The 27,961-nt window shown below is 56.1% G+C and overlaps 11 protein-coding genes across 11 annotated transcripts; 5 read left to right on the top strand and 6 right to left on the bottom strand.

Annotated features, from left to right (window-relative positions):
• Positions 1 to 1,518: 1,518 nt before the first annotated feature.
• N657DRAFT_629737 (kinase-like protein) lies at positions 1,519 to 4,256 on the top strand (the record flags this gene model as incomplete). Its single annotated transcript, XM_062790915.1, has 2 exons — positions 1,519 to 2,741; positions 2,801 to 4,256. The coding sequence occupies 2 exons, from the start codon at positions 1,519 to 1,521 to the stop codon at positions 4,254 to 4,256; spliced, it is 2,679 nt and encodes an 892-aa protein (XP_062652449.1).
• A 1,340-nt stretch (positions 4,257 to 5,596) lies between these two features.
• N657DRAFT_639168 (uncharacterized protein) lies at positions 5,597 to 6,760 on the bottom strand. Its single transcript, XM_062791726.1, has 3 exons — positions 6,716 to 6,760; positions 6,503 to 6,593; positions 5,597 to 6,159 (listed from the first exon to the last, which is right to left on the bottom strand). Exons 1-3 carry the CDS (start codon positions 6,731 to 6,733, stop codon positions 5,888 to 5,890), a joined length of 381 nt encoding a protein of 126 aa, XP_062652448.1. The 5' UTR covers positions 6,734 to 6,760; the 3' UTR covers positions 5,597 to 5,887.
• Positions 6,761 to 7,509: 749 nt separating this feature from the next.
• On the bottom strand, positions 7,510 to 8,905 carry N657DRAFT_629735 (iron reductase domain protein; the record flags this gene model as incomplete). The annotated part of the gene is made up of 3 exons (XM_062790914.1): positions 7,510 to 7,881; positions 7,943 to 8,808; positions 8,863 to 8,905. 3 exons carry the CDS (start codon positions 8,903 to 8,905, stop codon positions 7,510 to 7,512), a joined length of 1,281 nt encoding a protein of 426 aa, XP_062652447.1.
• A 2,647-nt stretch (positions 8,906 to 11,552) lies between these two features.
• N657DRAFT_652292 (kinase-like protein) lies at positions 11,553 to 13,127 on the bottom strand (the record flags this gene model as incomplete). The annotated part of the gene is made up of 1 exon (XM_062794281.1): positions 11,553 to 13,127. One exon carries the CDS (start codon positions 13,125 to 13,127, stop codon positions 11,553 to 11,555), a length of 1,575 nt encoding a protein of 524 aa, XP_062652446.1.
• Positions 13,128 to 14,606: 1,479 nt separating this feature from the next.
• Positions 14,607 to 16,219, top strand: N657DRAFT_563890 (WD40 repeat-like protein; the record flags this gene model as incomplete). Its single annotated transcript, XM_062788245.1, has 2 exons — positions 14,607 to 14,646; positions 14,703 to 16,219. The coding sequence occupies 2 exons, from the start codon at positions 14,607 to 14,609 to the stop codon at positions 16,217 to 16,219; spliced, it is 1,557 nt and encodes a 518-aa protein (XP_062652445.1).
• Positions 16,220 to 16,674: 455 nt separating this feature from the next.
• N657DRAFT_563937 (cyclin-like protein) lies at positions 16,675 to 18,235 on the top strand (the record flags this gene model as incomplete). The annotated part of the gene is made up of 2 exons (XM_062788249.1): positions 16,675 to 17,148; positions 17,204 to 18,235. The coding sequence occupies 2 exons, from the start codon at positions 16,675 to 16,677 to the stop codon at positions 18,233 to 18,235; spliced, it is 1,506 nt and encodes a 501-aa protein (XP_062652444.1).
• A 220-nt stretch (positions 18,236 to 18,455) lies between these two features.
• Positions 18,456 to 20,364, bottom strand: N657DRAFT_639163 (dihydrouridine synthase 4-like protein). Its single transcript, XM_062791725.1, has 5 exons — positions 20,303 to 20,364; positions 20,138 to 20,216; positions 19,985 to 20,087; positions 19,611 to 19,935; positions 18,456 to 19,556 (listed from the first exon to the last, which is right to left on the bottom strand). The coding sequence occupies exons 1-5, from the start codon at positions 20,332 to 20,334 to the stop codon at positions 18,923 to 18,925; spliced, it is 1,173 nt and encodes a 390-aa protein (XP_062652443.1). The 5' UTR covers positions 20,335 to 20,364; the 3' UTR covers positions 18,456 to 18,922.
• Positions 20,365 to 20,708: 344 nt separating this feature from the next.
• On the top strand, positions 20,709 to 23,043 carry N657DRAFT_585912 (Phosphoribosylaminoimidazole carboxylase). Its single transcript, XM_062789796.1, has 3 exons — positions 20,709 to 21,656; positions 21,703 to 22,511; positions 22,586 to 23,043. Exons 1-3 carry the CDS (start codon positions 20,795 to 20,797, stop codon positions 22,787 to 22,789), a joined length of 1,875 nt encoding a protein of 624 aa, XP_062652442.1. The 5' UTR covers positions 20,709 to 20,794; the 3' UTR covers positions 22,790 to 23,043.
• N657DRAFT_639159 (uncharacterized protein) lies at positions 23,032 to 24,461 on the bottom strand. The gene is made up of 3 exons (XM_062791724.1): positions 23,908 to 24,461; positions 23,502 to 23,852; positions 23,032 to 23,427 (listed from the first exon to the last, which is right to left on the bottom strand). The coding sequence occupies exons 1-3, from the start codon at positions 24,057 to 24,059 to the stop codon at positions 23,304 to 23,306; spliced, it is 627 nt and encodes a 208-aa protein (XP_062652441.1). The 5' UTR covers positions 24,060 to 24,461; the 3' UTR covers positions 23,032 to 23,303.
• A 920-nt stretch (positions 24,462 to 25,381) lies between these two features.
• On the top strand, positions 25,382 to 26,603 carry N657DRAFT_639156 (uncharacterized protein). Its single transcript, XM_062791723.1, has 2 exons — positions 25,382 to 26,334; positions 26,393 to 26,603. Exons 1-2 carry the CDS (start codon positions 25,770 to 25,772, stop codon positions 26,458 to 26,460), a joined length of 633 nt encoding a protein of 210 aa, XP_062652440.1. The 5' UTR covers positions 25,382 to 25,769; the 3' UTR covers positions 26,461 to 26,603.
• Positions 26,604 to 26,921: 318 nt separating this feature from the next.
• Positions 26,922 to 27,903, bottom strand: N657DRAFT_560618 (succinate dehydrogenase and fumarate r; the record flags this gene model as incomplete). The annotated part of the gene is made up of 3 exons (XM_062787985.1): positions 26,922 to 27,242; positions 27,302 to 27,453; positions 27,519 to 27,903. The coding sequence occupies 3 exons, from the start codon at positions 27,901 to 27,903 to the stop codon at positions 26,922 to 26,924; spliced, it is 858 nt and encodes a 285-aa protein (XP_062652439.1).
• Positions 27,904 to 27,961: the final 58 nt, after the last annotated feature.

Raw genomic sequence — 27,961 nt, 5'->3', positions numbered from 1 at the left:
CATTGAAGCGAAATGTCAGGCCCCGCAGGAGATACTCACTCGGCCAGTAGTTCCGGAACGCAAGACCTATTACGCCGGGCGACTCAGGCCATGATGTCAAGGTATGTTATGTTGGTCTGTTAATTTTTAACCCTTCTTCCCACTTACATCGACAACTCGACCTGGGCCAGCGCCCGTTCCTTCTGCCCGGATTCCACCACTTTATTCAGAGAGTGTGCAGCAAAGCCGTTGTTCTTCACAACCTTCCAGAAGCTTGGCCTTGCCTTTACTGTGCAGTGTGCAGTAAGGTAGCCACGCCATGAATACCAGTCCCAGACCCTTGTTCCTTCACCCAGGGCATTCGTCCTCGCCAATCTTTTCCACAAGTTAGTGTGGGCTTATGGTCAACCTGGCAAGTCTAGCACCGGCAACCCTACCCAACGCGGATGTCCTCGGCCAAAGTTGGTCCTTTGGATGGACTGGGAGTAAGCGGAAGGCTGCTTTCCCGAAACAGCCCAGTGGCAATGGAGACGAGACCCGAGATTTCGTCTTGTAGTCTTTGTCTTGTATCCCCAGATCCGAGCAGGCCATCACCCTGCTCATCCAGGGCCTTCCCGAGCATAGAACGTGTCCGAGCCGGTCATGCAAGGCGTTGAACCGAGCTAGTGCCGTCCCCGGGAAGACTTAAGGAATATGTCATCACAATGCGCCGATGGGGATAAGGGTGACCAGTTCCAGTACTGGATGATCCCCTCCCATGGTCCAGACGCTTCTGAGCACACCATCGATCCATCAGCACACGAATATACCGCACCTAGGAGAGGTACAGGTCCCTCTGGCTCAATCATTTGCGCCTGCATGACCCCACAGAAGTGCCAGCGTCTTGGGCGGCAAGCAGCAAGTGCTGAGCCTGCCAGGGGTGCATGGGTTCACCAACCCATCTTCAAGCATGTCCATGGACAGTCTGACTCGCTGTGTGAGCGGGTGCTGGCTCTTCATCACCCCTCCCTCGGCGGTCGTTGTTGGCCGGTGTCATCTCGTCCCCACTTGGTACTCGCGGACCCTTGAAAACCACATGGCACACCATCAAAGTGTTCATCCTACTACATTGGTACATCTACCTAGGCAGAAAAGAGCAAAAGGCGCTCTCGGCCAGAAGGGTGTTACATATTTTTCTCACTCTCGGCTTGCAGACGGCCTTTGACGAGTCTTGCCCCAGACTGGCCCCTCCTGCCCCGTCTTTTCCCCTCCTCTGCCGAGTGAGACCCTCTTCCTTGGGCCGATCTCGTCCTGGCAGAGATTTCCACTTCTCCCCGGCTCCCGTTCCTGCCTCTCGTCATCGACGTATTTCCTGCCCCTCTCCCCCGGAACAACCCAGCTCACCCCTGCCCGATCCCAACTACCGTCATGAGCTAGCCACAGCCCTCCCAAATATCTTGCTTGTCCCTTTTTCCTTTCCTCTGTTCCGGCTCGTTCCCGAACCGGTTTCTCACACCCCTGCTTCTTCCGATTCCTTTGCGAAAATAACTCAAGATCGCCATGAGCGGTGTTAACGCGCAAAGCAGGTCTGCCGCGGCAGAAGACGATGGGTCGGATCAGATAGGAGTTGACTCGCCGAGGTCTGGCGTTGCAACTCCGCAGCCAGATCTCCAAGACAGACGACTGCCGGGAATCATGAGCTACTTCAACCAGGTTCGTACAAGCTCTCTTCAGCGACTGTGGCCGGGTTCTTTCAAGTCAAACGGGCAAGCCGCAACCTTCTCGAAGCCCGCGGCACCAATCCTCGAAGGACAGTTGCAAGCTGCAACAATGGTAGAGCTGCCACCCTCTCCTGCTGAGCCAGACTTGTGGACGGACTCGTCAAACGAAGGTCCCGCCCTCCTGGCAGATGAGATGCCGGGACCTGCTGCACGCCTGATGCCGCGGGAAGATGGCCAGCCCCAGTCATGTCCCACCCCTCCCACGTCGCAGCCTTCTTCACTCCGCAACTTTCCAGAGGATCTCTCAAGCCAGAAGTCGACGCAGGGGACTCCTCCGATCTCACGGTCAACCAGCCTGTGCCATCTGAACATCCCGGAGTCCGGGAAAGACAAGGCTCGGAGACCGTCTCTGCTGGCACCCCTGACGACCATGGTTAGCCAATCCAACATAGCTGCTCCTCACCTCTCAAATCCCGTCGGACGATCTTCTACTGTGCCTAGTTCTCCGAGCCGTGCACGCCCTGCTGCCAGCGTTCGGGGCTTTTCCTACGAGTCAGCCTCTACGCTATACCTCAAGCAGAAGCTAACAACCCCAAAGAGCGGTGCAACCACCCCGACCCGTGCTCTCTCCTCAACTCGCGCTCACAGCGATGAGGACACGAGGCCAAAGAATGGAGAAAGAATTGATCGGACTGCGACGGCCACGCCGACGCCTCAGGGAGCTCAGGCGCCTGCGGCCCGGGGGAAGCTCACCATCAAGGTCACTGAGGCCCGAGGCCTGAGGAAGTGCCGAGACCCCTACGTAGTGGTGGTCTTTCAACGCAGTGAGCTCATATCATCCGGCCCTCGTCCCTCTGAGGATGACGAAGAGGCTGCCATCTCTGCCGTCGCCATGGGCGGCATCCCCATGAAGCGTCAGGGGAGCGATTCCGGCAGATCCATGGCTATACCCATGCGGAGTAGACAGAGCAGCAACACGAGCTTGAGCGACTTCAACACCTTCCGCAACCGCAACTCGCGTCGTTCTTTCACTAATCCGAAATGGGATGCCGAGGCCATATTGTAAGGATCCCTATCTCGCACAACACGTAGGAGAGCCATGGCTAACGGCTTGGATTCAGCGACGTGGTCGACTCTGATAAGCTAGTCGACATTTCAGTTTATGGCCAGGGCCAGAACGGGGAGGAGTTCCTTGGTCATGTCGACTTTCAAGCCGTGACCTCGGAGCGAGAGGCTCCCGTCCGAAGATGGTTTCCGCTGAAAGGCCACGCAGATACCATGGCCGAGAATGCGCCTACAGGCGAAATTTTTGTCGAGTCATTCTACCAGCGAGCTGAGCAGAAGCACTTTGGGCCCGAAGATTTCCAAATTCTGCGGCTCATTGGAAAGGGCACCTTTGGCCAAGTATACCAGGTGCGGAAGAAGGATACCAAGCGCATCTATGCCATGAAGGTCTTGTCCAAGAAGGTCATTGTGCAGAAGAAAGAGGTCGCGCATACCGTCGGGGAGCGCAACATCCTGGTACGGACGGCCATGTCGGACTCGCCCTTCATTGTCGGCCTGAAGTTCTCATTTCAGACACCCTCGGACCTCTACCTTGTGACAGACTACATGTCGGGAGGGGAACTCTTTTGGCATCTGCAGAAGGACGGCAAGTTCGAGGAGAAGCGGGCCAAATTCTACATTGCCGAACTCATCCTCGCTATCCAACACCTGCACGAGAACGACATCGTTTATCGCGATCTGAAACCTGAGAACATCCTTCTGGACGCCAACGGCCACATTGCGCTGTGCGATTTTGGCCTCTCCAAGGCAAATCTGACCAAAAACGACACCACCAACACGTTCTGCGGCACGACAGAGTACTTGGCCCCCGAAGTGCTTCTGGACGAGAGCGGTTATACCAAGATGGTGGACTTTTGGTCGTTGGGCGTTCTTGTCTTTGAGATGTGCTGCGGTTGGAGCCCATTCTATGCCGAAGATACCCAGCAAATGTACAAGAACATCGCTTTCGGGAAGGTCAGGTTCCCTCGCGACACGTTGTCCTTGGAAGGGCGGAACTTCGTCAAGGGGCTACTCAACAGGAATCCCAAGCATCGGCTCGGCGCCACAAACGATGCCGAAGAACTCAAGCAGCACGCCTTTTTCGCAGACATTGATTGGGATGCCCTTTCGAAGAAGCTCATCACGCCGCCCTTCAAGCCGCAGCTCAAGAACGATACCGACGTCTCGTACTTTGATCCCGAGTTTACCAACGCGCTCGACACCAATGGATCCCTCAACGAGCGCGCAGCAGCCCTGGCGAAGGGGTACGCGACGTCCACTCCGCTCTCGCCTTCGGTGCAAGCCAACTTTCAGGGCTTCACTTTTGTCGACGAGAGCGCTCTGGACGATCACATGAGGGACAGGTACGGGAAGTACGAGGACGAGGACAACGACGAGGAGATGGACGATTCTGATCGCAAGAAGGACTCTGATTGGGATGATGATGTGCGCAGCCCCAACCGCATGAGCGGAATTCTGCGGGGCAGCAACAATGACGAGCAGATGTTTGGTGCGTCGGGCTTCGACATGTAATCCAGGACCTGTGTTTCATCCGTCGTTGTACCGCCTCATCCTGCATTAACAGGCATGTTCCTGCTGTGCACCTTTTTCTACAACTTTATCTTCTCTTTTCCTTGTTATTCTCTCTCTCTTGTCCGGCTGGGGTGGTACAGAAAAACAACGAAAGAAAAGAGAACTTCACTGTTGATGACTTCAACGAACAACGATAGCATGTTGCATTTTCTGGGCGGGCTTCATTGGCATCCCGGGTGTTTTGGTTTTCGGCTGGACGCACACACTCGGCAAGGGCGTTTTGGCGAAGCAGTCGGCCGGATAATGTGTCTTTCCCTTCCTCCTTGATTCAACTCCTCGCATCATTTGGTAAAGAATGATGATTGTCATTGTCTGCGGATGTCTCATCTTACTACTAGGGGTGGTTGTTGTCGTTGTCGACATGGTTTTCTAACTCATTGGTCGTGTGTCTGCCTGGCTGAGGTGGACTATGTCATGGCCTTTGGCATGTCGGGGGTAAAAATGAGGACTTTCTGGGTGTCTGGATCTGGAGTGGACTGCAATGGACTGGACCAAAGAGGGTTTGATGTCTACAGCATGGTACCTGGCAACTTTATTGCTGGAGGGCACAACAGACGGGTGTGGTGGGAACAAACGTACCTATGTTATTGTACCTACGGGATACTACTACTTCTCGGTCTGGATGCTCGCATTGTAGTTCATTCCCTGCCTAACCTTTACCGAGCTGAAACGGCCACAGATAAGGCGCATTGAGTGCTCTGGGTTGTCCAAGAGCTTTACGAGTAATTCAGAGTCTAGTACCAACCAGCTGTTGTATTTGCGTGCGGTCACATAACATGTCACACCAACATTATAGGAATGATGGGTAGGTCTGATGGGTCTGAGCAGGGCGGTAATTGATAGTTTACTCTCGACTTTGTTTATCTGGCATTCTACTTGGTGTTGGACAAAAGCAAACAGAGCGTATCGTTGATAAACACTTCGAGTGTGACATGCCGCTTGTCTGCCCCGTAATGGCAAACACTCACGCTACATGTGCTGTCACTCTGATCAAGCTGAGAGACAAGCCAGTGCACACCTTGTTGGGACTGCAATACTGAGACAGCTTGATTGCTTAGATCAATTCCCTGAGGCGGTGGCGGCGGTGGCGGCGACTATAGATATCTGATGGTTCCACACTCCTCTACTGCCTCGAAGCCTTGAATATCAGATAACTGCGCCTGGTATCATGGGCTAACCCAAGGGCCTTCCTCCTTGCAGACTTTCCTGTTCCTTGTCCGAGTCTATGTGCCAGAGATGTACATGTTGTGCACCTCCAGTGGTGACGAGAGTGATTTTTATGGTAACAAGGCTAAAGAACAATGTACACGGATTCCCCACCCTAGGAACGACTCCTTCACCTCCTGCGAAGCCCTCAGACCGCCGGCTTCACCCCTCAAGCACAGTATTGAAGAAGAAATCGACCCTTTTTTGTCCCGTCCTGTACCTATTAGTAAGGACTGCTGGTCGCTGGTCCTAGTCGGTCAGCCACATCGGCAACAGCCCGATCCATCTGTCTTCTGCGTCTCCCAAGCCACCCATCCCGTCTGGTGTGGCCTATCCTTCCGATAAGGCTCCCCCCAAGGGCGCATCTAGTGGTGAGCGGCCTCCTCCTCCTCCTCATCAACAAGCCAGTCCTCAAGAACGGGGGCGGCATGGCCGGCGACGGCGCCCTCCTGGCCCTCAACCTCGACCGCCATGCTCTCGTACTCCTTTAGGCTCGACGCCAGGTCGGCCTCCTCGGGGGACTTGGGCGCCTTGGGAAGGCTGAAGACGGCCACCTGGCCGACCGAGTCCGACTCCTTGATCGGCGCCGGCTTGTATGCCTTGAGCTCCTTGAGGTAAAGCTCCTGTACGAAGTCGGCTGTTACGATGAGGTTAGTAATTAGAGCGAGCTATGTGGGAAACTGAGTCGGGAACAGGGGGGAAATGAAGATGGAGAGGTTGGGGTGGCTCCAGATTGTGCGGCGTGGGTGGGCAACGGCGGCGGACAGTGGTGGGTTGGCATTGTCGGGAGGAGGTCGGTTTACGGTAGTTGCTGTGGAAGTCGAAGTGTTGGGAAGAATTCGTGAGTGGGTTGCCGTGCAATTGATGTTGTCGGTAGCCAACCTCTCCCTGTCGCCCACCCCCATCGCCGTACCGGCCCTTCCGCGCGACCCAACTTCCAACCGTAGCCGCCCTCCTCCATGAGCTGCTGCTGCACGTACCTCTCCGGGAGACAGTCGGGGCCATGAAGGTTCTCATCGGGGCGGCATTGCGAGTGGCGAGTCGGGAGACGGCCGCGACGGCCTTGCGAGACTGTTGACGGCGCGACAGTCAGCAATCAGCTCGTTCTCCATAACCGCGGTGCGGCCATTGCATCATCGAAAGAGAGCTGCAAATATGACGACAGCGTCGGATCAGCAACAGTGGGTACGTACCGAAGCCCGGGAGAACATCTTGGTATGAGATGCGGTGTTGAAAGTGAACACGCCTGGGTTCGGAGGGGACGAATGGCAGTCGGCTGCTGCTGAGACTGGCAAGGTGGAGGTCCGTCGCTGAGAGGTTTTCAAAATGGCCCAGCTCGGCGTCGTGCACGCCTCCATTCCGGTTAGCGCTGCTGGTCCGTGCGCTGCCGGGTAATCGGGAGAGATCGGTTGCAGCTCCCTTTTTACATCACACGGATCTTTCCAGACTCTGCGACTGACTGGGACACTCTTGAGTCGTCCAAATCTATCTCGAGTTTGAGGGCAAGGAGAGGAATTCTCTTTAAATTTGGAAGACAGAAAAGGAAGAGAAGCGGAAGACAAAGACGGGAGAACAGACAAAATAAAAAGAAAGAAAGCCAGCCTTGGGAGACAGATGAGTTTGGGAGGTCGTTTACACAGAAAAATGATCTTCGACGGAGTAAGGTGCCTTCGAACTGCACCCTGTTCGGTATGCTCAAGTCGATATTGGCTGCTGTACAGAGGACAACACGGAGCACCGCTTGCAAACGTCCCTTTTGACTGGGAAGATTTCCCCCTCCCGTAGCGAGCCATGCTGACCGGCTCATAAGGCAACAAACGGTCGACAAGACAGGAGCAGATCATACACCTCTTTTCGACATACCGTCATTGACCAAGGGAAATTTCTTTATATTATGTACCTCTAAACGCCATCAAAGTGTCGACTCCTGTCCCCTTCACACAGATGCTCACGCCCGCCCTGACACCCATCCCGACGCTCTCCTCGCCTACCGTCTCGATTGCCCCCTATGTCCCTCCTTTGACCTGTCGGTGTCGTTGTCTGTGGCGGCCGCGTTGCTGGTGCCGCGCTGGAAGAAGACGTATAGCTTGTAGCCGGCATAGCCGACGTAGACGACACCGGCGACGGTGCCGTACGCGATGACGAATCTTTCGGGTGCCCTCGCCAGCCTCAGGCCCAGCCCGCCGTTGATCGTACCCAGCGCCATCAGCACGCGTCCGAGCCATCGGTGCACGTGGCTGACCATACTTCGGCGCAGCGTCTTCACGTACTGACGGTGGTGCAGGAGGCCGAGGGCGGGCTGGATCGTGAAGACGCCGGCGACCACGAGCCCGACGATGAAGTGGGGATCGTTCCAACGCTGGGTTACTTGTCAGTAGGGAACTCAGGGATATGGGGCCCCACGGGCTCGCATCACTCACCATCTGCATATCTCGGAGAACCACGATGCCAACAATGATGCCAGCCCACATGACGGCAAGGCCCACAAGCTGCCAGGTACCGTGGAGCCACCACCTCCGGAACAACGGCATCAGCAGCGAGCCCATGGGGAAGAGGACAAGCATAACCACCGCCATGATGCTGCCGTGGGCCACCAGAGTTTGGCTTGGGCCGCGGCCGGTCATTTCAGAAATGCCCGAGCCCGAACCCGAATCCAAGCCCGAGCCCGAACCCGAGCCAGAACCGTTGCCGCTGGAGCTGCTCCCCCCTCCGGTATTGTGACTGGTCACGAAGGGATTGCTGTCCGTGTTGACGGTCGCACGAGTCAAGTCCACGGTGAACAGTGTGCGGCCATCGTGTCGAGAGATGCCGACCGCCTGGTCGATGGTGGCCAGCGGCGAGCCTCGCTTCCATGCAGCGATCCATCCGGCGGCGGTGCTGCTCAAAGACATGGTCCCCCCGCCGCTCCACTGGTCGCAGTTGGAGCACGCCACGTTCGCCGTCATGGTGGCGCCGTCGTCGCTGACCCCGCTGCCGGCCAGCAGTGTCAGCCGGGCAGCGGTCGGGCTTGTGTCCAGCTGCGGGGCGCTGTACCCTTGGCCGAGACGTGGCGACAGTGTCACGTTGCCCTTTCCGTCCTGGTACATCAAGAAAATGTTGGAACCGGACATGGCACTGCCCGTGCCTAGGGCCACCCATTGGAGCGACGTCGGCGCCTTGATTTGGAAATAGACATTCCCAGATCCAGAATTCGCCGACGAGGTCGGCACCGCGATGCTGAAGCAAACGCCTCCGGAACCCGATGGGCAGTGCTCCAAGGGGGCACCGACGGCGAGGCTGGCGAGCCCTGAGCGAGGCCAGTGAGCGGCGGGTCGGGCAGTCAGGCGAAGAGGAGACTTACACAGCAGGGTAGCAAAACTAAAACCGAGAACCGAGTTGAGCATCGTGTCGTTTTAGTTTTCTTTGAGGTTGCAACGGGAAAAAGAGAAGCTGCACGAAGAGCGAGTCCCGGGGCTGGATTCGGCTCAAGTCTTTGATATCCAAAGGAAAAGTCAGGTGGGTATCCTTCACTATGAGACAGAGGTCGAAGGCCAGTGCTGCGTCTCAGATCTTGGCGTGTCTTGGGGATGAAGATTGAGAAGTTGAGTTGGAAAAAAGGGGTATTTATCTACAGAGGCGGCGGTTGGGCGAGGGGGATGATCTCACAGATCAGGATGGCGAAACGACCACAACTTCCCAGAACCTGAGCAAAGAATGGCTGAGCAAAGGACGGCTGCGTTGGCATGCGCAACAGACGGTATTATATAGAGGTGATACTGATGATACTGCAAAGCTGCCATGACCAAAGTTTCGTCTGAGGACAGCGCAAGGTATATGAACCTCCATGCAGCACGGAACTCCCGTGCAGGACGACGGACATTGTCTGGGCGGTTCTCTTTGAGCAACGATCGCGGTCTAACGTCCCTTCAGCCCCAGTGCGGCGTCGGGCTTGCCCAATACGGCTTCATCCCTTGGTCCAACGGTCTGATCCAATGGTTCTCTTGGCTCGCGTAGAAAAACTGACTTACACAGTACTGCCGTGCTGCATCGCTGCTGTGTCCATATTTGATTTCACCGACATCCTTGGCATCACCAACAGCAATGCGGTGACCATGGAAGAGACGAGATATCACCGCCCCCTTCTCACCACGTCGATCTGTGTTCTCGGCACGTCGATATTCCGTCACGACTGAAGCATAAGACCATATTTTTGCTTCAGCGACGTGAATCCAGAATGAGACGCCGCCCTGTTCGAGATACTGACCGTACAGAGTATTGCAATTGGCATTCAGGTACGGGCCAATGTTCTGTTCTAGTGTTGGGTTAGCGTTGAGAAGCTGACATGCCAGGCCCTAGTATTCGGTGGAACAAGGTTTATTTCGCTGCCTAGACCTGGCCTGGTTTAGCGCCAGCCCGAGTGCCGTTCCATGAATCCTCCACACCTGCAAGGGCCCACTCACCCTTTCCATCTGACACTCCCCAACTTTGTTGTCTTACGGCTCGATGACACAAACCCCCTCGCAAGCTCCGATGCAGGTGAAGTGTCCGTCACGATATGACAAGATGGCAAGGCGTCGGGCTTCACATCGTCACAAGGGCATAGCGCTAACACGACTCCATCACCAAACTCCTTTGCGTAAACTCGATGGTCAAAGTTGAAAGGACACCCATTTCCATTGCCCCTCACGGGCCGGTCGAGGATTCGGCCTCGCCAAACATGCCCTGCAGATATCCAAGTCCTTGGAATGACGACTACCAAGCCCCTTCCCCAGCTACCGTGGTCCCGTCTCGTCTCAACACCGAACCGTGGTACCCACGGTCTTCGAGTCCCAAACTCCTACTGCCCGTGCCATCCACTCGATGCCGAGCCATTTGTCAGTCGTGAGTAATGCCTCGCTGGACGGTGCAGCACCGCTTCCGTCCGGCGGACATTCGTGGGGAACCGCAGATCCAAACCTTTCTCCGCCAGACGCAGCCCAATGAGTTCCACACGCGGTCGGACACCGATCGGACGGGCCGCTGCCTGCTCGTTGCTTTTATTCACAATGAGAGCATTGTGAAGTCGACGCCGGGCGGCCTTCCAACACACCCACACGCACCCACAGACCCCCGGACAGACCACCAACCATTGGCAACCAACTACCGAAACCCGGCTGTGAGACGGCACGGAAACAGCACATAGTCTTTGTTTCATCTGCATGTAGGAACGGAAAGATGGCTGCTGCCTGGGCTTAACTCCGTGGCTTTCGTCTCCGGCACTCTCCTGGCTGGTAGAACCTCCAGCATCCTTCCCACGGCACCGACGCGGTAGAGCTGTGCTCATCGTGGCTTTCGTCGCAGGCTTGGCTACTTCCCGACTGGATAACTCGGGCATTCCTGTACTTGCACAGTGCAGTGTGTACGCGTCATCACGAGGCTGTTGAGGTCTTGGTGAGCATGTGCTGCAATTTGATGAACTACTCCGGCGGTTCACCGAGAGGGAGATCAGCGCGGCTTGCGCCGGATCAAGAACCTCATGATAATAAGGTGATACGCTCAGCATCGCACATCGCGCCCCAATGCTGTGCTCTGTTGAGAGACGGGAATCCAAGCCACGGGACGGAGCGAAGGCGCGTCCCTTTATGAATAGTAACAACGCACTGAAACCCACCCTACTTGCGACTTCATGCTGCTGACAAATTGGAGAGCGGACACTGTATATCTGACTGACGAGCATCATCAGGGTCACCCAATGAAGGGGCGCAGGAAAGAATGACGGAGCGGTGCACCCTCTGTTATACCCAGTAGAATATTTGTTCTTTCCATAGGCAATGTGCGAGCCGGTTCGCAAAGCAATAATAATAATATCCGTGTCCCCCACGTCCCAGAATGCCCCCAGGCTGCCAATCCTATAAACGCCAAGCGCCTTGCGGCGTCAATTACCACGCCTCTCCTCCCCTCCAGTCCTAAGCAACTTGTCAGAGCGAGCTCCCTTTCTCTTCCACGAAGCAAGTAATCCTCGCCTGAGCAAAGTACCAACAGCCCTGGGAGCCAAAATAGCAGCCCACCGCGTCAGACGGGAATAGTGAACCCAGGACGCTCGAGCAAGCTACTGGGCGCAACAAAACTGAAGCCGCCAAACGGATCGTCGTTGACGTCCGGGGCGCCACCAGCCCCACCCTCCAGATCGACAAACCGGCTCACGACGGGGCTGAGGCAAAGTTCGGTGAACTCGCGCGAAAAATTCTCTGCCAGCTCCGGGTCGGTGATGATGGGCTGGATGGGCGGCTCCATGTCGCGCGCGGCCAGCCGCGTCCAGTCGATCTTGCGGAAGAACCGATGCTTCTTGATGGTGGCCAGGTCCTTGGGCATGCTGGAGCCGAGGCGCTTGGCGGGATCCTTGCGCAGCAGGCGGGTGAGGAGGTCCTTGGCGTCGGGGCTGAGGAAGAAGGGCAGGGCGAGCTTCTGGCGCACGATGTTGTCCTGGATCTTGGCGTGGTTCGGCCCGCGGAAGGGCGGGTGGCCCGTCATTAGGTCGAACCCCAGCGCTCCCAGCGACCACCAATCGACGGCCTTGCCGTACTTCTTGCCCTGGATCACCTCGGGCGCCATGTACTCGACCGTGCCGAGGATCGAATTGCATGCGTCCGAGTCAACGGCGACTTTGGAGAGACCGAAGTCGGTCAGCAAGAGGTGACCTTCGGCGTCCAGGAGGCAGTTCTCAGGCTTGAGGTCGCGGTAGACAACGCCCAGTGTGTTGTGCAGGTGGGTCAGTGCGAGGACCATCTCGGCCATGTAGAATGCGGCCGTCTCCTCGGAAAACATCCTCTCGGTGCTCAAGTGAGTGAACAGCTCGCCGCCCTGGCCGTACTCGAGGATCAGATACAGCTTCTCCTGGTCTTGGAAGGCGTAGTAGAGCTTGACGACGAACGGGTGACGGTTGACGCTTTCGAGGATCTGGCGCTCCGTCTTCGTCTGCTCGACAAGCTTCTTATGAACCACCAGAGACGCCTTCTTAAACTGCTTCTGGGCATATAGCCGTCCGGTCGTGCGCTGCTTCACGAGCAAGACGGTCCCGTAGGTGCCCTTTCCGAGGCAACGGAGCGGCTCAAAGTCGCCCGCCGTCATCTTATGACGGGGGCGAACAGTGTCGGCAATGGGGCGACCGCTGGCCTCACTTGCGAAGTCGTGCTCCAAGTTGATCTCGTACTCGGTGCTGCCCTGTGACGCCGTCTCATCCTCGCTGCTGATGCCGCTTCCAGTGCGGCTCTTGTAGCGGCCGCTGCTGACGGTGGTGTCGCTGGCGGGAGGGGAACGGAGGCTCTCACTGTTGGTCAAGGAGGTCGTGCGCGACGAGGCGGCCGTGGAACCGGCAGCTTGGTCATTGGCGAGGTTGAGCGTATCCAGCTGCATTCGAAGCCTGCTGATGCCGCTCATGCCGCCCTGGGAGACAATCGGCTTGAGGGCCGGGCTGCAATTCACACTGACAACATCGTTGAGGGCATGGGTTTTTTTGGCGTGCCTGGCACGGTTCGTCTCGCCGGGCTGCGGAGTAGGACAGCAGTCTGAGTCCTCGTCGCCAGAAGCCAACGGGGTTCCGTTAAAGCCGCGCACAGTGTTGAGCGCGGGAGTCGCCTTGGAAAACATGACGCCGGCTTCGTCGTGTGAGGTACGCGTCGCTGCTGCTCGAAAGATTGGGCGATGGAAATGAGGGATTAAAGATATCGAATAGACTCAGAAACCAGCGAACAACGGACTGCCTAGAACCATTTGGTTTCGCCGGCCAGGCAATTCAACGTTCAAGGCTTTCCCCGACGTCGTCCGCCCTCAGCCCTCCTTTCAGTAATATTGCTCAGTCCCTTGTGGCTTGGAATTGTACGCATCTGGTACTTGAAGAAGGAAGTAGAGTTGTCTTGTATAGTCGCCTTGATCTGCATTGAGTAACTGGGAGGTTGTGCCTGGTGAACTGCGTTCTAGGAGGTGTTAACTTTCTCAAAGGGAGAAAAAAAAGAAGGCAGTGCGGAGCTTTTTATTGTCCCCTTCCAGGAGTACAGCGTGCCAGTGCGCTTCACATGCGTTGTTGGCCTGAGCGAGCCAACAAGAAAGCTAGAAAAAAGTTTGTGGCCATTCCATTGGCTGTGCTGCGCTAAGGTTCCGGGGCGCAGATCGATCTCAGCCCTGAATCGCCTTGATTTTTCAACCGAAAGGCTGGGCTGGGCCGGCCGCCTCTGAACTCTGGGGAAGCGGCTAGAACCGGGGATCCCGTCCCCAGAAACGACCACACTTAAAGGCCTTCAAAATGCCAGTGGAAGCTTGGAGACGGAGAGTTTCTGATACTACTGTGCAGTTTACTAGTACGGATGCAGACAAAGACCGACCATTCCATTGTGACTTTTCCATCCGTACGAACTCAAGGCAGGGTCTCTCACGGGCTCGACTGCACCTAAAGGAAGTTGCGCAAAATGCCAGCTCCCCAGAACGATGCGGCCAATGACGGCGTTCCCGGAATGGCATTGACCAGCTGTCCTTGACGCTTTTCAGGATTTACAACAACCTGCACACTTTTCCTTCATTGTTCAAATCTCCCGCCAAGAAGTTAGTGAGTAGTGTCATACTACTGCACGGAAGAGGTGGCCCCGTTTGCTGCTCTTGATGTCCGATCTTGCTTTTGAGCTTCCGGGATTATGAATTCATCCTGAGGGTGTTACCTTAGGTATAAGGCCCCCAAGGTACGGATATGTATTATATTATACGACACCTAAATAAATGTGGTAAGGCACCGGAGGTAAGATTCATAATGTTAACGGTTTGTTACATCGATTTTCTTTCGCTCCTTCAAGTTTACAGTTAACTTACCGAACGTCACGTCCTAGCATCCATTGCATCAAAATTACCTAAAGCTACCAAATCAGACCCACCTCGTTGAGACAACTCGATCGCGGCCATCCAAAGCACCGAGCTCCTAATGCATCCCGGCCAACTGTGGGCAGAGATCGTGATTCGAAACCAAAATCGCAATCATGATGCACCCATCGCGCAGGGCATATGTGGAAGAGGCTGAGTCTGAGGCAAGCAAGCACCCCGACATTGGCAGCAGCAACCCGGCCGATGACTGACCCGCGTCATATGCAGGATCGAAAAGCCGGCGTTGACCTACACTCTATCCGTACGTGTGCCCAATATGAAATGGTGCCACCGCAACTTAGTAACTTACACAGATAGCCATCGACCGTGACTATGTCATTCCAAGCGCCGGAGCTGGCATTGCGCCTGAGAAGGCATCCGCCCTACTCTCACAGTTCGAGCGCAAAAGGCTAGCAGCCACCATTGCAGTTCCCACCGACGATGGGCGAGTACGAGCCAAGCTTCGGGAGCTGGGCCACCCTATCACCCTCTTCGGCGAAGGCCCGGCGGACAGGCGCGACAGGTTGCGGGAGATCCTCACTGAACAGGCGCAGGCACAGCAGGCGACGACTGGAGAGGGTCCCGAAGTGGAGATGCAAGACGCGGACGAGGCCGGGGAGGAGGAAGTCGAAGAGCAAGAGGAGGAGTTCTATTCCCGAGGAACGGATGAGCTTCTCCAGGCGCGGATAAACATGGCCCAGTACACGATCCCACGAGCGAAGCGGCGCGTCGAATTCCAAAAGAAGGAGGCCACCATTCCCCTGCGTACCCACGTCAAATTCCGGAGGGAAATCAAGGAACGGCTACAGACTTTTGAGCTCCAGGGCAGTCAAACAGCCGGAGATCGTCACATTAGCATGACGAGGATATCTCCGAACGGCAAGATGGTGGCGACCGGCAATTGGGGGGGCCAGGTCAAACTCATCGACATTCCTAGCCTCGAACACAAGCGGACACTGAGAGGTCATACCAACAAAATCAGCGGCATCTCGTGGATGCCTGGGGCTACACTGCCCGAGCGCAACGTCTCAGAAGAGACGGTTAATCTCGCATCGGGCGGCGCCGAGGGCCAAATCCATCTATGGTCACTCACCCAAGACACGCCACTCTCAACCCTCTCCGGCCACTCTCAACGGGTATGTCGGGTCGAATTCCATCCCTCCGGAAAGTACCTCGCGTCGGCATCGGAAGACACGTCGTGGAGGTTATGGGACGTCGAGACGACTACAGAGCTGCTCCTCCAGGAGGGCCACTCGCGCGGAGTCTACGCCGTCAGCTTCAACACGGACGGCTCCCTTCTGGCCAGCGCGGGTTTGGATAGCATCGGGCGCGTCTGGGACCTGCGCTCCGGGCGTACCGTGATGATTCTCGACGGCGGCACCGACGGCCACATCAAGCCCATTTACGGGCTCGACTGGGGCTCGGACGGCCACCGGGTTTTGACCGCTTCTGCCGACGGATGGATCAAATGTTGGGATGTCAGGAAGGTGCAGCGGTCTGGGGGCATCGGCGCGCACACGAGCGCGGTGGCTGATGTCAGGTGGTTCAAGGGTCTCGATGATCCCCTGGAAGGCACTCCCCCCGGCGAGGATGAGAAGGGCATGCAGATTCCAAAGAAATCGGGCACCTTTCTTGTTTCGGCGGGTTTCGACAACAAGGTCAACGTCTTCTCGGCTGATGATTGGGCGCTGGTACAGTCACTCAGTGGCCACACCGGGCCTGTGGCTAGTGTGGACGTGAGCAGGGACGGGAGATGGATCGTCAGCGGTGGCCATGACCGCACGGTCAAGCTGTGGGGAAGATATGACTCTGCGGGAATGTACGGCGATGACTAGGTGAGGTCTGTGAAAAGGAAAACGATATGACCTCGTTTGGACTAGGAAGATGTCTAGCTTGATACCAGATACCCGAGTCGAGACTTGACCATGATGTCGTTGTGACCTTATGCTGTGCAAGGTGCTCCGAAGACGACGCCTGAACGGCTATTGGACCATGCAATAATGAGATTGAGTAGGTGTGAGCCGCGCTCTGCACGAGCCATGGTCCCACATCTCCGATAGGGCGATAACGTTGAAGTTCGAGGGCGCCGGGAGCTCTCGCGGTCCATCTGCAAGTCGACAACTTAAGTACAAATGCATCGCTCATTTTCAACGACTCGTTCTCGACTTCTCTGTCAGCACCCTAGATTATCAATGCAATTGGTCTGAATACCACATACACATTCTCTTCCAAGAGTAAGGGAGGATTTATACGACTCCGCATCGATCTTACTCGCCGCCGCGCAACCAACATGTCGAGCATCGACAGATACCGGCCGCTAAGAGAAGGCTATCAACCGCCGTCGCTTCCACCAAAACCACAGGTCGCTGCCATCGACCGTCTGTCGAAGTCACCATCAAGGCGACGCGATGTACCCCCTGCCGTCCCCTCGCCGCCCACCCATTCCTCGAGGACGTCCCCACCCCGTCCACTTTCGCGCAGGAGCGCGCCCTCACCCGCCCGGTCCAGTCCGCTACAGGCGCCGCAGCCGTTGCCAGACCAATGGTTCTTTACCGCAGACGAGGTGCTCAGCACACCTAGCATAGTTGAGGGTCTCCTACCGAGCGAGGAGAGGCTCAGGAGGGCTAAGGGTGTGAATTTCATCTACCAAGCCGGCATTTTGCTCGACCTGCCGCAGATCACATTATGGGTTGCCGGCGTCTTCTTCCACCGGTTCTACATGCGGTACAGCATGATGGAGGAGAAGGGAGGCATCCACCATTACGTAGGTCAACTCTGCCGAAACCACGATCTGGTCTATGCTCACACGTCCTTCTCAGAACATCGCAGCAACCGCCCTCTTCCTGGCCAACAAAACCGAGGAAAACTGCCGCAAGACTAAGGACGTCATAATTGCAGTCGCCAAGGTGGCGCAGAAAAACACAAAGCTCATTATCGACGAGCAGAGCAAGGAGTACTGGAAGTGGCGTGACAGCATCCTGACCTACGAGGAACTGATGCTCGAGGCGCTGACATTCGACCTGACGGTGGACAATCCTTACATGCGGCTGTACGAGTACTTTGGCCGGCTCGATCTGCTACACAATAAACGGCTGCGCGACTCGACCTGGGCCTTTTGCAACGACGCCTGCCTGACGGTGCTGCCGCTCATGCTTAACGCGCGTGATATCGCCATCGCCGCCATCTTCTTCGCCACGGCCGTCACGGGCGAGAAGATCGACGACGTCAACGGCCAGGCGTGGTGGCAGTACCTCCGGGGCAGCGAGACGCACACCGTACGCGCCGTACAATTTATGACGGATTTCTACAAAGAGAACCCGCTACGTAAGCAAGACAATAACAAAGTACCCGGCTCGCCCGTGTTCAATCTCGAGAGCACCCGCCGCCGCGGCGAGCTCAGCCTCAGCCAGATGGACCTTGACTCGAGCCAGTACGGCACCCCGACGCCGTTGGGGACCGACCGGGGCGGCACGCAGAGCCCCCCCCGGCCAAGTGGTGGCGCTCGGCAAAACGGCAAGGCCGAGAGGGAAAGTAGTGTTGCCATCAAGAAGGAGGACCTTGGCGAGTCATCGGCTCCTACTACTAAGGTTGGAGACGAGCCGTCAGCGAGCGGCGAGGAGCTTGCGTCGCAGACGAGCGCCAGGGGTGACTCTGATGCCGCGCTTAAGGCGGCGGCTAACGACCTCTCGACGCACGACACCCACAGCAGCACGCTTAATGGCAGTACTGGCGGCGGCTTGGTCTCGCCTCGGATCAAGAGGAGGAGTGAGGAGCCGGAAGATGGGGAGGAGAGGGAGTCTAAGAGACAGAAGTTGGGAGATGAGGACGGGGGAGAGATTAAGGGGTCCTGATTCGTGCTCTTCTGGGCAGCTCGACCGGCCTTTCTTTCCTTCTTCGTCTGTGTTTCTACGGGAGGTATCCTCTGTCTTCCTTGTTGCCCTGCAAGAAGCGGCTTGGGTGTGATTTCGGGGTCGGGGTCAGCGGTTGGCAAGGGGTTTTGCCGAGTTGGGAGGCATAGCTGGGTGGTTTTGGGCTGAGCATATGGAGTACTCGGTTTTTTTTTCTTCATTTCCTGGCCGCTTGTCTTCATGCCCGTCTCGCGGTTACTCTATAATGGGCCTCCATTTAGCGAGCGCTCGCATTTGTACTCATACACTACCACCTTTCATACCACCTTTCTTCGCCTTTTCATCTCAGGAAAGCCCGCCAGCTGCCAGTCTCGTGTTGTATTTTTCTCTGGTAATGTGTCCTGGTAGGGTTTATGCGCCAAGGCGTCTGATTTTGATGGCATCACCAGCGACTCCAGGTACACAGCCGTGCTGTTGCCATGCTAGCGCCGGGACGAGATTTCAACCCTGGATAATGGTTTCAAGTCCCACCACTTCTATTTCCATCTCGCCAGACGGATCAAGGTTGCGGAGACGCACTTCCATCCATATTTATTCCATACCCCATCCTGGTGTAATGCTATCCCTTCCTCCACATACAGAACTCCCCAGCTTGTGCCATATTCATAAAGCAGCCATCAGCCTGATCTATCATAGCGTAAAAATGCCCCTCCTTACCCCCCTTCTCCCATCCAAGAAATCGATCAGATCCAGCATGTTCCCGCACGCCATCATGGCCGCCCTCTCGGGCTTGGTCAGGAGCGCGCTCTTGTCCGCGCCCATCCCCGGCCCGCACATTTCGCTGAGGTGGTGCAGGACCAGCTTGAAGGGTAGCGGGCAGCGGACCGCGTTGTTGAGGAAGGCCTCGACCGCCGACCAGGGGCACGTCGAGTGGCCTGCGTAGAGGGCCGGGTTGCACAGGATTGCGCGGGCCGACATTAGGCCGGAGACATGAGGGAGGTTTGGAAGTGAAGTTGGCGGTTGGTTGTGGCGTGGGTGTTCCGAGGAGCAGGAGGTGATATCGCGGGGGGGGGTGGTGGTGGTCGTGATGGTTGGTCTTGTGGTAAGTAAGGGGGAGGTGAAGGGTAGGGCATTGAGAGCGAAGACGTCGCCGGATAGGAGGATTGGGACGCGGGTGCCGAAGGTCGAGGTGAGGATTTCGAGGGCTTCAAGGTTGATTGGCGTGCTGGAGGGCGTGGAGCGCGTGCGGGGGTGAATAGTTAGCCAGTCGATGTGGCGGTCTCGTTCGGGACCGAGAACGGTGGCGATGAAGTCGATTGTTTTCCTGGGCGGATTGGTTAGTTGACATGGATAGGAAGTCTAGCTGTTGGGATCAAACCGGAGATCCTTGTGGACGCGAATCTTGACGCTCACACTCCTTCCCTTGGGGTTGTTGATGTCTTTCTCCTTGTCAACGGCCCATCCATCCCGACGAAGCTGCTCTCGGGTCTCGACGACCATGTCCCGCACCAGTTCCCGCTTCTCCATCAGGGCGGCGCCCAGGGTTTCGGCACATGCCCATGACTGTGGACAGCCGCAGTTCAAGTCCACGCCGTTGCTGAAAGGAGCCACGAGTGAGGAAGCCCTCGCGAGTTCTTGTGGGACATTGGCGCCGAATTGGACTATTGTTGGAGGTTGGGGCCCATTGGTCGATATTGTGAAATCTGGAGAGTCAGGGACAGGCCAGAGTCTTGCTAGGCGATGAGGGCTCACCGCTGTCTCTTGCAAAGCGGTTTCTGTTGAATTCCTTGGCCAGGATCATGGGCGTCCAGCACAGATCCGTGCCATAAGCATACACTGTCTGGCGGAAGGCAAGCTGCTGCTTGTCAGAAAATCCATGGTAGACTTAACATCTGAGCAACATGCCTTGCTGTAGCGCACCATAGGCGCTGAGGCGTACAGAAACCTCTTCTCATTTTTTGCAATGTCGAAGAGCTTCAGGGGGCTGGTAGAGGTGTAAGTCACAGGCGAGTCAAGAAAAGAAGCCTCGGTGTATTCCGTATTGAAGGATCGATGGGGATCTATCCTTACTGAATGAGCTCTAGATCCGAGAGTTCGGTCATGATTCTAGCACAGCGATTGAAAGATGTACTTCAGTGCCATTGGATTTCTGTCTCGGTGCGAGGAGGAGGTAACGAGCTGTTGAGGAAGCAATGGATAGCCCCACAATGCGAGTCTCACCTCGGAGAGAAGTACCTCAACTATCACGCCTTTGTGCCTGACCAAGTAATCGGAGGAGCTTCAATTCAAATTCAAGTTTCACTTCGAATATCCGGTCCATAAAGTAAAAGTATGAGCGAACACAAAAGACTACTCGAGGATTTCCTCAGGGCTTGACTTGAGTTACCTAACGGAACGTGAGAATTGGGTACGGTACCTTAACACCGACTGCAGCCGATCTGCAGTGACTTACAAAAATTTCAATGTGATTTATTACCCGATTTCGGTCTTCTATCCTCCCAAAGTTGCCAGGCCACGACAACAATTGCCCAAGATATTTAGATACATAACCTCAGAAAGATAATGTCACACAACAGGAACCCCGTGATTGGGCTGCTGGGCGGTGGCCAGCTCGGACGCATGCTGTGCGAGGCAGCCAATCCGCTGGCCATCGACGTTGCCATTCTCGACGAGGAAAACGCTCCGGCCAAGCAGGCGCACAACACAAACCGCCATGTCGCCGGCTCGTTCAAGGACCCCGAGCGCATCCGGGAGCTCGCTGCGCAGTCTGACGTCTTGTCCGTCGAGATCGAGCATGTTGAGACCGGGGTTCTCGAAGACATCGAGAAGAACGGCGTCGAGGTTAAGCAGGCCGACGGATCCACAAAGACTCAGAGGCCGCCTGTCCATCCCTCGTGGAGGACCATCCGGCTCATACAGGACAAGTACCTTCAGAAGGAGCACTTCCGCACCTGCGGCAAAAAGATACCCATTGCCGACCAGGTGGCCGTCGAGTCGGGACCAGCCGCCCTCGCCTCGCTCAAAGATGTAGCCGCCAAGTTCGGCTTCCCCTTCATGCTCAAGGCGCGGAAGGGCAGCTACGATGGGAGGGGTAACTTCAAAGTCAGCAGTGCGGACGACTTCGAGGCTGCAGTCAAGGCCCTCGGTGGCCTAAGCCTGTATGCTGAGAAGTGGGCCCCCTTTGTCAAGGAGCTGGCCGTCATGGTCATCAGGACAGAAGACGACGGCGGCAAGCTCAAGAACTGTGTCGCCTATCCCACCGTTGAAACCATTCACGAGGACAGCATATGCACCAAGGTCTTCATGCCGCCAAGAAATGTACCTGAGACCATCTGCGAGGCGGCGAGAGAGCTGGCAACAGAGGTAATCAGCACTCTATGGGGCCGGGGTGTCTTTGCCGTCGAAATGTTCCTTCTCGAAGATGGTACGAAATCCCTTGGCGTTCTTAACGCCTCTGCTGACACCTGCAGGCTCCCTGATGGTCAACGAGGTTGCCCCCCGTCCTCACAACTCGGGCCATTACACCATCGAGGCCGTGCCCCAAATGTCGCAGTTCAAGGCGCAAATACACGCCGTCCTCGACCTCCCCGTGCCTAAGCAGCTAACCCCCAGAGTTTCCTCTTCCATCATGCTCAACATCCTCGGCGGCGCCACGCCCTCGGCCCATCTCAAGCTTGCCGAGCTCGCACGCGAGACGTTCGATGACGATATGGACGTCTACCTGCATCTCTACAACAAGGCCTCCAAGCCCGGCCGCAAGATCGGCCACATCACGCTGACAGGCGCCACCTCCTCCATCCACGAGCTGGAAGCCAAAGCCAAGCCCTTCATCGACCTCGTCAACCAGATCCGCCTGGACCGCCTCTCGGCCACCTCCGAAACCCTCCGCCCCAAGCAGGAAGCACTCGGCACCACCACGCCTCAAGTCTCCTCAGCCTCCCCACAAGAAGGAGACGGACCCAAAAACCCCCTCGTCCTGGTAACGATGGGCTCCGACTCGGACTTGCCCGTGCTCAAACCGGGGCTGGACATCCTTCGTGAATTTGGTGTGCCCTACGCTCTTGACATCACCTCGGCTCACCGGACGCCCAAGTACATGATGCGCGTGGCCGACGAGGCGGCGGGGCGCGGCATCAAGGTCATCATTGCCGCGGCCGGCGGCGCTGCCCACTTGCCGGGCATGATTTCGTCCGAGACGCCGCTGCCCGTCATTGGTGTACCCGTCAAGGCGACGCATTTGGATGGGTTGGATAGTCTTTTGAGTATCGTGCAGATGCCGGTGAGTTGTACCTGTCCTTCTTCTTCTCCGTGTCATCGGGTGTGGATGGGATGGTTTACTGATCAGAAGCACAGAGGGGCGTCCCAACTGCCACGGTGGGGATCAACAACTCGACCAATGCCGCGCTGCTGGCGGTAAGGATTCTTGGGTCATTCGTGCCCGAGTTTCAGGACAAGATGAGGCGGTATCAGCACGATATGGAGGAGCAAGTTATTATCAAGGGGACGAAGCTGAGGGAGATTGGAGACGTGGAGTACCTCGCTGCTAAAGGTAAATGAACAGCCGTGGGCAGGGTTCTAGGCGTGACATGAATGGTGGGATGGATGATTCAGGAAGAATGATGCATTGGAACTGAACGGCGGAAGGTGCGGTTATCTCAGTTTAAAAAGCCGGGTCTTTAGTGGGAGAGTTGTCGGGTCCAACGGGCGTATCATGGAGCGCGAAAACAGGAGACTTACAAACCCTCAGGCAATGCTGCCTGAGCCAAAATGACGAGCACGTGCATGGCAGTTCGGGAAATCGGTTATGAAGCACCGTTGGTGCATCGGATTCGTTCATCCCCTTTCACCTATCTCGTAGCTAGGAGTTGATATTCTAGCTGACGGTTGCAGAACCCACAAACCCGTCAAGCACCACATATAGTGTTGACAAGCTTCAAGAATTTCGTCGTGACCATTTTTGTTATCCATAGAACAAATATCTCAACTTCCCCCCCGACACTCAAAAAGCAGTACAAGAGTAGACACACCTCAAAACTGCCCAACACTTACATGAAAGCCACCACATATCACCTCAGTCATAGTGAGGTACCGTCAAAGTAGGCAGCGTAGTAACCCTAGTGATCACAGTCGGCTTGTCCTTGGTCGGGCAAGGAGGCGGCGCGAAGGTGGGCCACGGCTTGCAATCAGGGAAGCACCTAAACACACACAGTATGTCAGTGTGCTCTTCGTTTTCTTTTCTGTGAGCATAGCAACAGAGAGTGATGCTTACCCGCCGTACATCATGCCGCACTCGTTGATACCATCCCAGCAGAGCCAGGGGGCGGTGGCCGTGCATGCGCTGGTTGTTGTGCTGCTCGGGCGCTTGGTGGAGGTGGTGAGGGTGGTGCTCTTCTTGATGGAGGTTACGGGGGGCTTGACTGTCGATGTGACGGGGGGCTTCTTGGTGGTTGTGGGAGTAGGCTTCTTGGTGGACGATGGAGAGGGCTTTTTGGTGGTAGACGTGGCCTTGGTGATGGTGGGGGTAGGCTTCTTGGTGGATGTTGGGGTGGACTTTTTGGTTGTCGACGACGGGCACGGCGGTGCCACGGGTTTGGCTGAGACGTCGCAGACATCGTAGCAACTGCCGCCCCATCTCAGTATCCACTCTGGTTTACCGGGTCACCTGGAGTTCATACCCGCCATATTTGATACCGCAGGGGTTGACAGCATCAACGCAGATGATCTGGGGCTTGCATCGTTCGTCAGTGTTTGCCACGGGGACGGCAGCAGCCATCCCCCCAAGCAGAAGGATGGACGAGAATAGGGGCAAGACCGCTGTGTGACGCATGTTGGGCTACTGTGATGTCAATTCAAACTGAAATGACGGGCTCTTAGATTCCCGCATATGAAGGTGAGATGTTCAGGCACAGAGGAGAGCTTGATCACATTGAGGGGTGAGCAATGGAGACACTTACATAAAGGAGTCTGGCTCGGGACGTCGCCACACGATGTCTCCCAGCGACAGCAGATTGCAATAAGTGAATGCATTAGATACAAGAAAGGGCCCTTGGCACATGTATGTGTCTTCCAACGACCGTATCATATATACTCATGGAAGTCTGTGCTCGTCTCATACCGTCCCGTCCTCAGCACCCTTTTGACACTTTGTCTTTGGTGAATGCCCTCGTATTTTCGCTGTCATTGTAGCTGCAATGGCAGCCAAGGCGGGCGCTTGGGAGAGCGATGACAGAAACGGGAAAGGGAGGAAGGGATTCCGCCAGGAACCGGAACCAAATGCAGAATTTAACGTTAAGGTAGGGTTACTCAGACCCATAGGCTAAGGTGTTCCAAGCCCGGATTTGCGGAATGATGAGGGGGGGGAGGGCAGATCTGGGGAGCCAAAGTCTCGGCCTCTGAATGTACAGGAGCAATACCACGTCGGCCAGGTCCTTCGCTTGACTTGCCAGCTCCTGTACACTCTGTGCGACCCGCCGCACTCAGAAACAAAGTTCGTTTTGCAGCTGAATCATATCTTGCATCGCCTAGGAGAATGAATGTTGGAGAAAGTTGAAAAGGACAAAAAGAGGAGAAATCTAGAACTGGGAAACGGGAAAAGGAAAGGGGGGGGAGGGTTGTGTTTGGGCTTTATAGGATTTTGCGCCTTCACTCTCTTGCATCGTATGAACATGTTCCCTCCCCTCAGGTCCTGGTTCGGCATTATGGCAGGATACTACAAGACACCGGGAATTGGACTGACTTCTGATTTCTCGTCCAATGTCATCAATCCAGCCTCGTCGTGGTTGCCTTGGGCAATGCATAGCAGCCAACGAACATCTAGACTTACTTGGCATTACCGTCACATCAAGTAGCTGTGCCGGAAGCCAACGGGAGCTTGGTTGTTTCCGGGAGAGGGAGAAGAAGAAGGGACGTAAAGAGAGAGACGGGAGCTGGGAGATGGCTGAAGACCTGGTTTTGTGCCGTTTATGAAGACGACAAACATGGAGCCCGATGTTCTGCGGAGAGAAGCAGCGCAGCTGCTAAAAATAAATAATACTGGCTGAATATCGGGTTAATCAAGTGCATGCTGCTTGCAGTCTTTAATATGTGACGAATATCTGGAGCGGAAAAATCCATCAGGAACACCTCACCATATGTCTGTATTGCGGCAACTGTGTAAGTAGCGGCGACTGTGTCGTGGGACAAGCAAACACAGATGACGTGGGCAGCGTACTGGTGCAAACCTGAAAGCCTCAGTCTTGGTGAGAGGAAGGTGCAAAGAGGGCGATGATGACCTAGAGAAGGTTGTGCAAATTGACCGTGATATCCATGTCTGTGACTCTAATTACTGGCACCACTGCAGTCAAGACAAGAGGACGACAACATAAAGAATCCTACTTTACGCCTTCCTGAGATAGACGAGCCAGTATGATATCATCATTTTGCCAGCCAACTAGCAAACCTCGCGTCGAGGACAGTCAAGACACCAACACCAAACACCAAGACAGACTGCATTTGCCATGAAGCTCCAAAGCCTCACCCCGTCTTTCCTCGCCTGCACATGCCTCGCAAAGCCCGTCCGCCGGGACGTCTGCCAGGCAATCTACGCCCTGCGCATCACATCGTATGCCTCGTTGCTCACCACCTTTTATCCCTCCCCTCCCATCCTGCCACCCACCAGACAGCTAAGACGAAACTCAACAGACCCGTTCCCTCCCTCAACGGCCTCTACATCACTCGCTCGCCAAACAACAGCACCGTCCTCGGCGTATTCCCCAACGTGAACGACAGCAAAAACAAGAAGATCCTCTTCTACCCACTCCACAACCCCACTACCGGCCTCGCTGAATTGCGCATCCCGGCCTCAGGTGACACGCTCGCGGTGCTGGGGTCCAACGGCCTGCTGGACCTGGCCAGCCTTGCCGACCCGGCGGCGCTGAAACTGCCAGAGGGCGCGACGTGCAACTGGACTTCGTTCCGGCTTGAGCTCAACCATGAACGGGACGGTGGTGCCGCGGAGACAGGAACGGTCGAGTACGCAATTGAGGGATCTGAAGGGAGGTGGGTCGTCTTCCCTGCGGCTGGTGCTGGTACTGGGGAGGGCTGGAGTGTTAAGTGGAAGGATGGTAAGTTGCCTAACCAAGTTATTGTTTACTTGTTGTGCTGACCGAGAAACCTGGTTAGTGAATGCGTGGACGACGGCAAATTACATGCCGGTGCAGGTTGGGTACGAGCTCGTCAAGGAAGAGTAGTGCAATTCCGAGCCGCGTTGGGGAGGTGATGGGACTTAGGTAGCCGCTAATGTCGTGCCATCGGCATGTGCAAAGTAGTCCATTCATAGTGTCTGATGTGTCGTTAGCTTTGGCTTTCGGTTTCCTCAAAATACTAATCGGGCGTTGTCATACCTTGACTACCCAGCAGACACGATTTCTGAAGAAGTACGACGCATTGTCATTCTGTTACCCCTGACAGAACATAACCCGTTGATAGTGCTTCAATAGCGAGTACAGACATAGAAGAACCAAGAACAATCCCTATTGCTGTACTGTAACAAAGTAAACTCCAACCATGCAGGAGACCAGGTACAGTTTACATATCTACGACATCGGAAATTCAAGACACCATCCGCCCACCACTTGTGTTACCGCCTACACCAGACTCCACGGCCATCCTTCCCTTTCTCTCTCGTCGCCCCATCAGCTCGACTCCCCATCTAAAACGCCATCTCCTTTTTGATCTGGGCAATCGCCAAACCGGGATTAAGACCCTTGGGACAAGTCCGAGTGCAGTTAAGGATGGTGTGGCAGCGGTACAAGCTCATCGAGTTGTTGAGGGCGTCCCTGCGCTCGGCTGTCTTCTCGTCGCGGGAATCGGCCAGCCACCGGTACGACTGCAGTAGGATGGCGGGGCCCAGGTACTCCTCCGAGTTCCACCAATACGACGGGCACGACGTCGAGCAGCACGCGCAGAGAATGCACTCGTAGAGGCCGTCGAGCTTCTTCCGGTCCGCCTTGGTTTGCCTGTATTCTTTGCCCTGTGCGGTATGTTAGCCAAACAGTGACCAGCCATGTGGACGTGCTGCGTTCCACTCACATCCGGGGCGGGCGTCTCCCTTTGTAGGTACGGCTTGATCGACTTGTACTGCTTGTAGAACTGGGTAAGGTCGGGCACCAGGTCCTTGACGACGTAAGTGTGCGGGAGCGGGTAGATCTTCATCTCGGCGTTGTCCTCGGCGGGGATGCGGCCTGCCAACGGTCAGTAACCTCGCATCCCACACAGCTCTCAAATCTTGCGTCCGGTCCAAACATACACAGGCAGGCGAGGGTATTGGTGCCGTTGATGTTCATGGCGCAGCTGCCGCAGATGCCCTCTCTGCAGCTCCGGCGGAAGGTCAGGGTCGGGTCGAGCTCGTTCTTGATGCGGATCAAGGCGTCGAGGACCATGGGCCCTGTCCTGTTGAGGTCGAGGGTGTAGCTCTGCATGCGCGGCTTCTCGGTTGGTGTGTCGGGGTTCCAGCGGTAAATCTGGAAGGTCTTCAGCTTGGCCTTGTCATTTGAGGCCATCATGTTCTGCTGCTGGCCGTCCGTGACCTGGGCCATGCCGCGGACAGCCGCCGGAGCAGCGGCAGCCGCGCGCAGGGCCGGCCTGGACGCGGCGCTGAGCAAGAGCGATGCGGAAGAGCGGAGAGAGGCCATGATGACGGCGACACGGGCGGTTGAGGCGCTTGCTCTGGCGACGTCGACGTTTGCTCGT

This window comes from Parathielavia appendiculata (genome assembly GCF_033297405.1).
Source record: "Parathielavia appendiculata strain CBS 731.68 unplaced genomic scaffold N657scaffold_1, whole genome shotgun sequence".
NCBI classification, from domain to species: Eukaryota; Fungi; Ascomycota; class Sordariomycetes; order Sordariales; family Chaetomiaceae; genus Parathielavia; species Parathielavia appendiculata.
The sequence above is the reverse complement of the archived record's forward strand: the minus strand, read 5'-3'. Positions and strand labels throughout refer to the sequence as shown.

Bases quoted from the DNA above. Each gene is read 5' to 3' on its own strand.
- N657DRAFT_639168 (XM_062791726.1), bottom strand. The intron at 6,160-6,502 runs GTACGTGCAGCA...TCATCGTAACAG, and splicing joins CCCGACTGTCTCCCGGAGAG to CCGACTTCGTACAGGAGCTT.
- N657DRAFT_639156 (XM_062791723.1), top strand. From the start codon at position 25,770: ATGCCTCGCAAAGCCCGTCCGCCGGGACGTCTGCCAGGCAATCTACGC. The intron at 26,335-26,392 runs GTAAGTTGCCTA...AAACCTGGTTAG, and splicing joins GAGTGTTAAGTGGAAGGATG to TGAATGCGTGGACGACGGCA.
- N657DRAFT_639159 (XM_062791724.1), bottom strand. From the start codon at position 24,059: ATGCGTCACACAGCGGTCTTGCCCCTATTCTCGTCCATCCTTCTGCTT. The intron at 23,853-23,907 runs GTATGAACTCCA...ATGGGGCGGCAG, and splicing joins TGCGGTATCAAATATGGCGG to TTGCTACGATGTCTGCGACG. The intron at 23,428-23,501 runs GTAAGCATCACT...GTGTGTGTTTAG, and splicing joins TGCGGCATGATGTACGGCGG to GTGCTTCCCTGATTGCAAGC.
- N657DRAFT_639163 (XM_062791725.1), bottom strand. From the start codon at position 20,334: ATGACCGAACTCTCGGATCTAGAGCTCATTCA. The intron at 20,217-20,302 runs GTAAGGATAGAT...CACCTCTACCAG, and splicing joins TCGGATCTAGAGCTCATTCA to CCCCCTGAAGCTCTTCGACA. The intron at 19,557-19,610 runs GTTTGATCCCAA...CAATCCGCCCAG, and splicing joins CGCGTCCACAAGGATCTCCG to GAAAACAATCGACTTCATCG.
- N657DRAFT_585912 (XM_062789796.1), top strand. From the start codon at position 20,795: ATGTCACACAACAGGAACCCCGTGATTGGGCTGCTGGGCGGTGGCCAG. The intron at 21,657-21,702 runs GTACGAAATCCC...TGACACCTGCAG, and splicing joins AATGTTCCTTCTCGAAGATG to GCTCCCTGATGGTCAACGAG. The intron at 22,512-22,585 runs GTGAGTTGTACC...TCAGAAGCACAG, and splicing joins TGAGTATCGTGCAGATGCCG to AGGGGCGTCCCAACTGCCAC.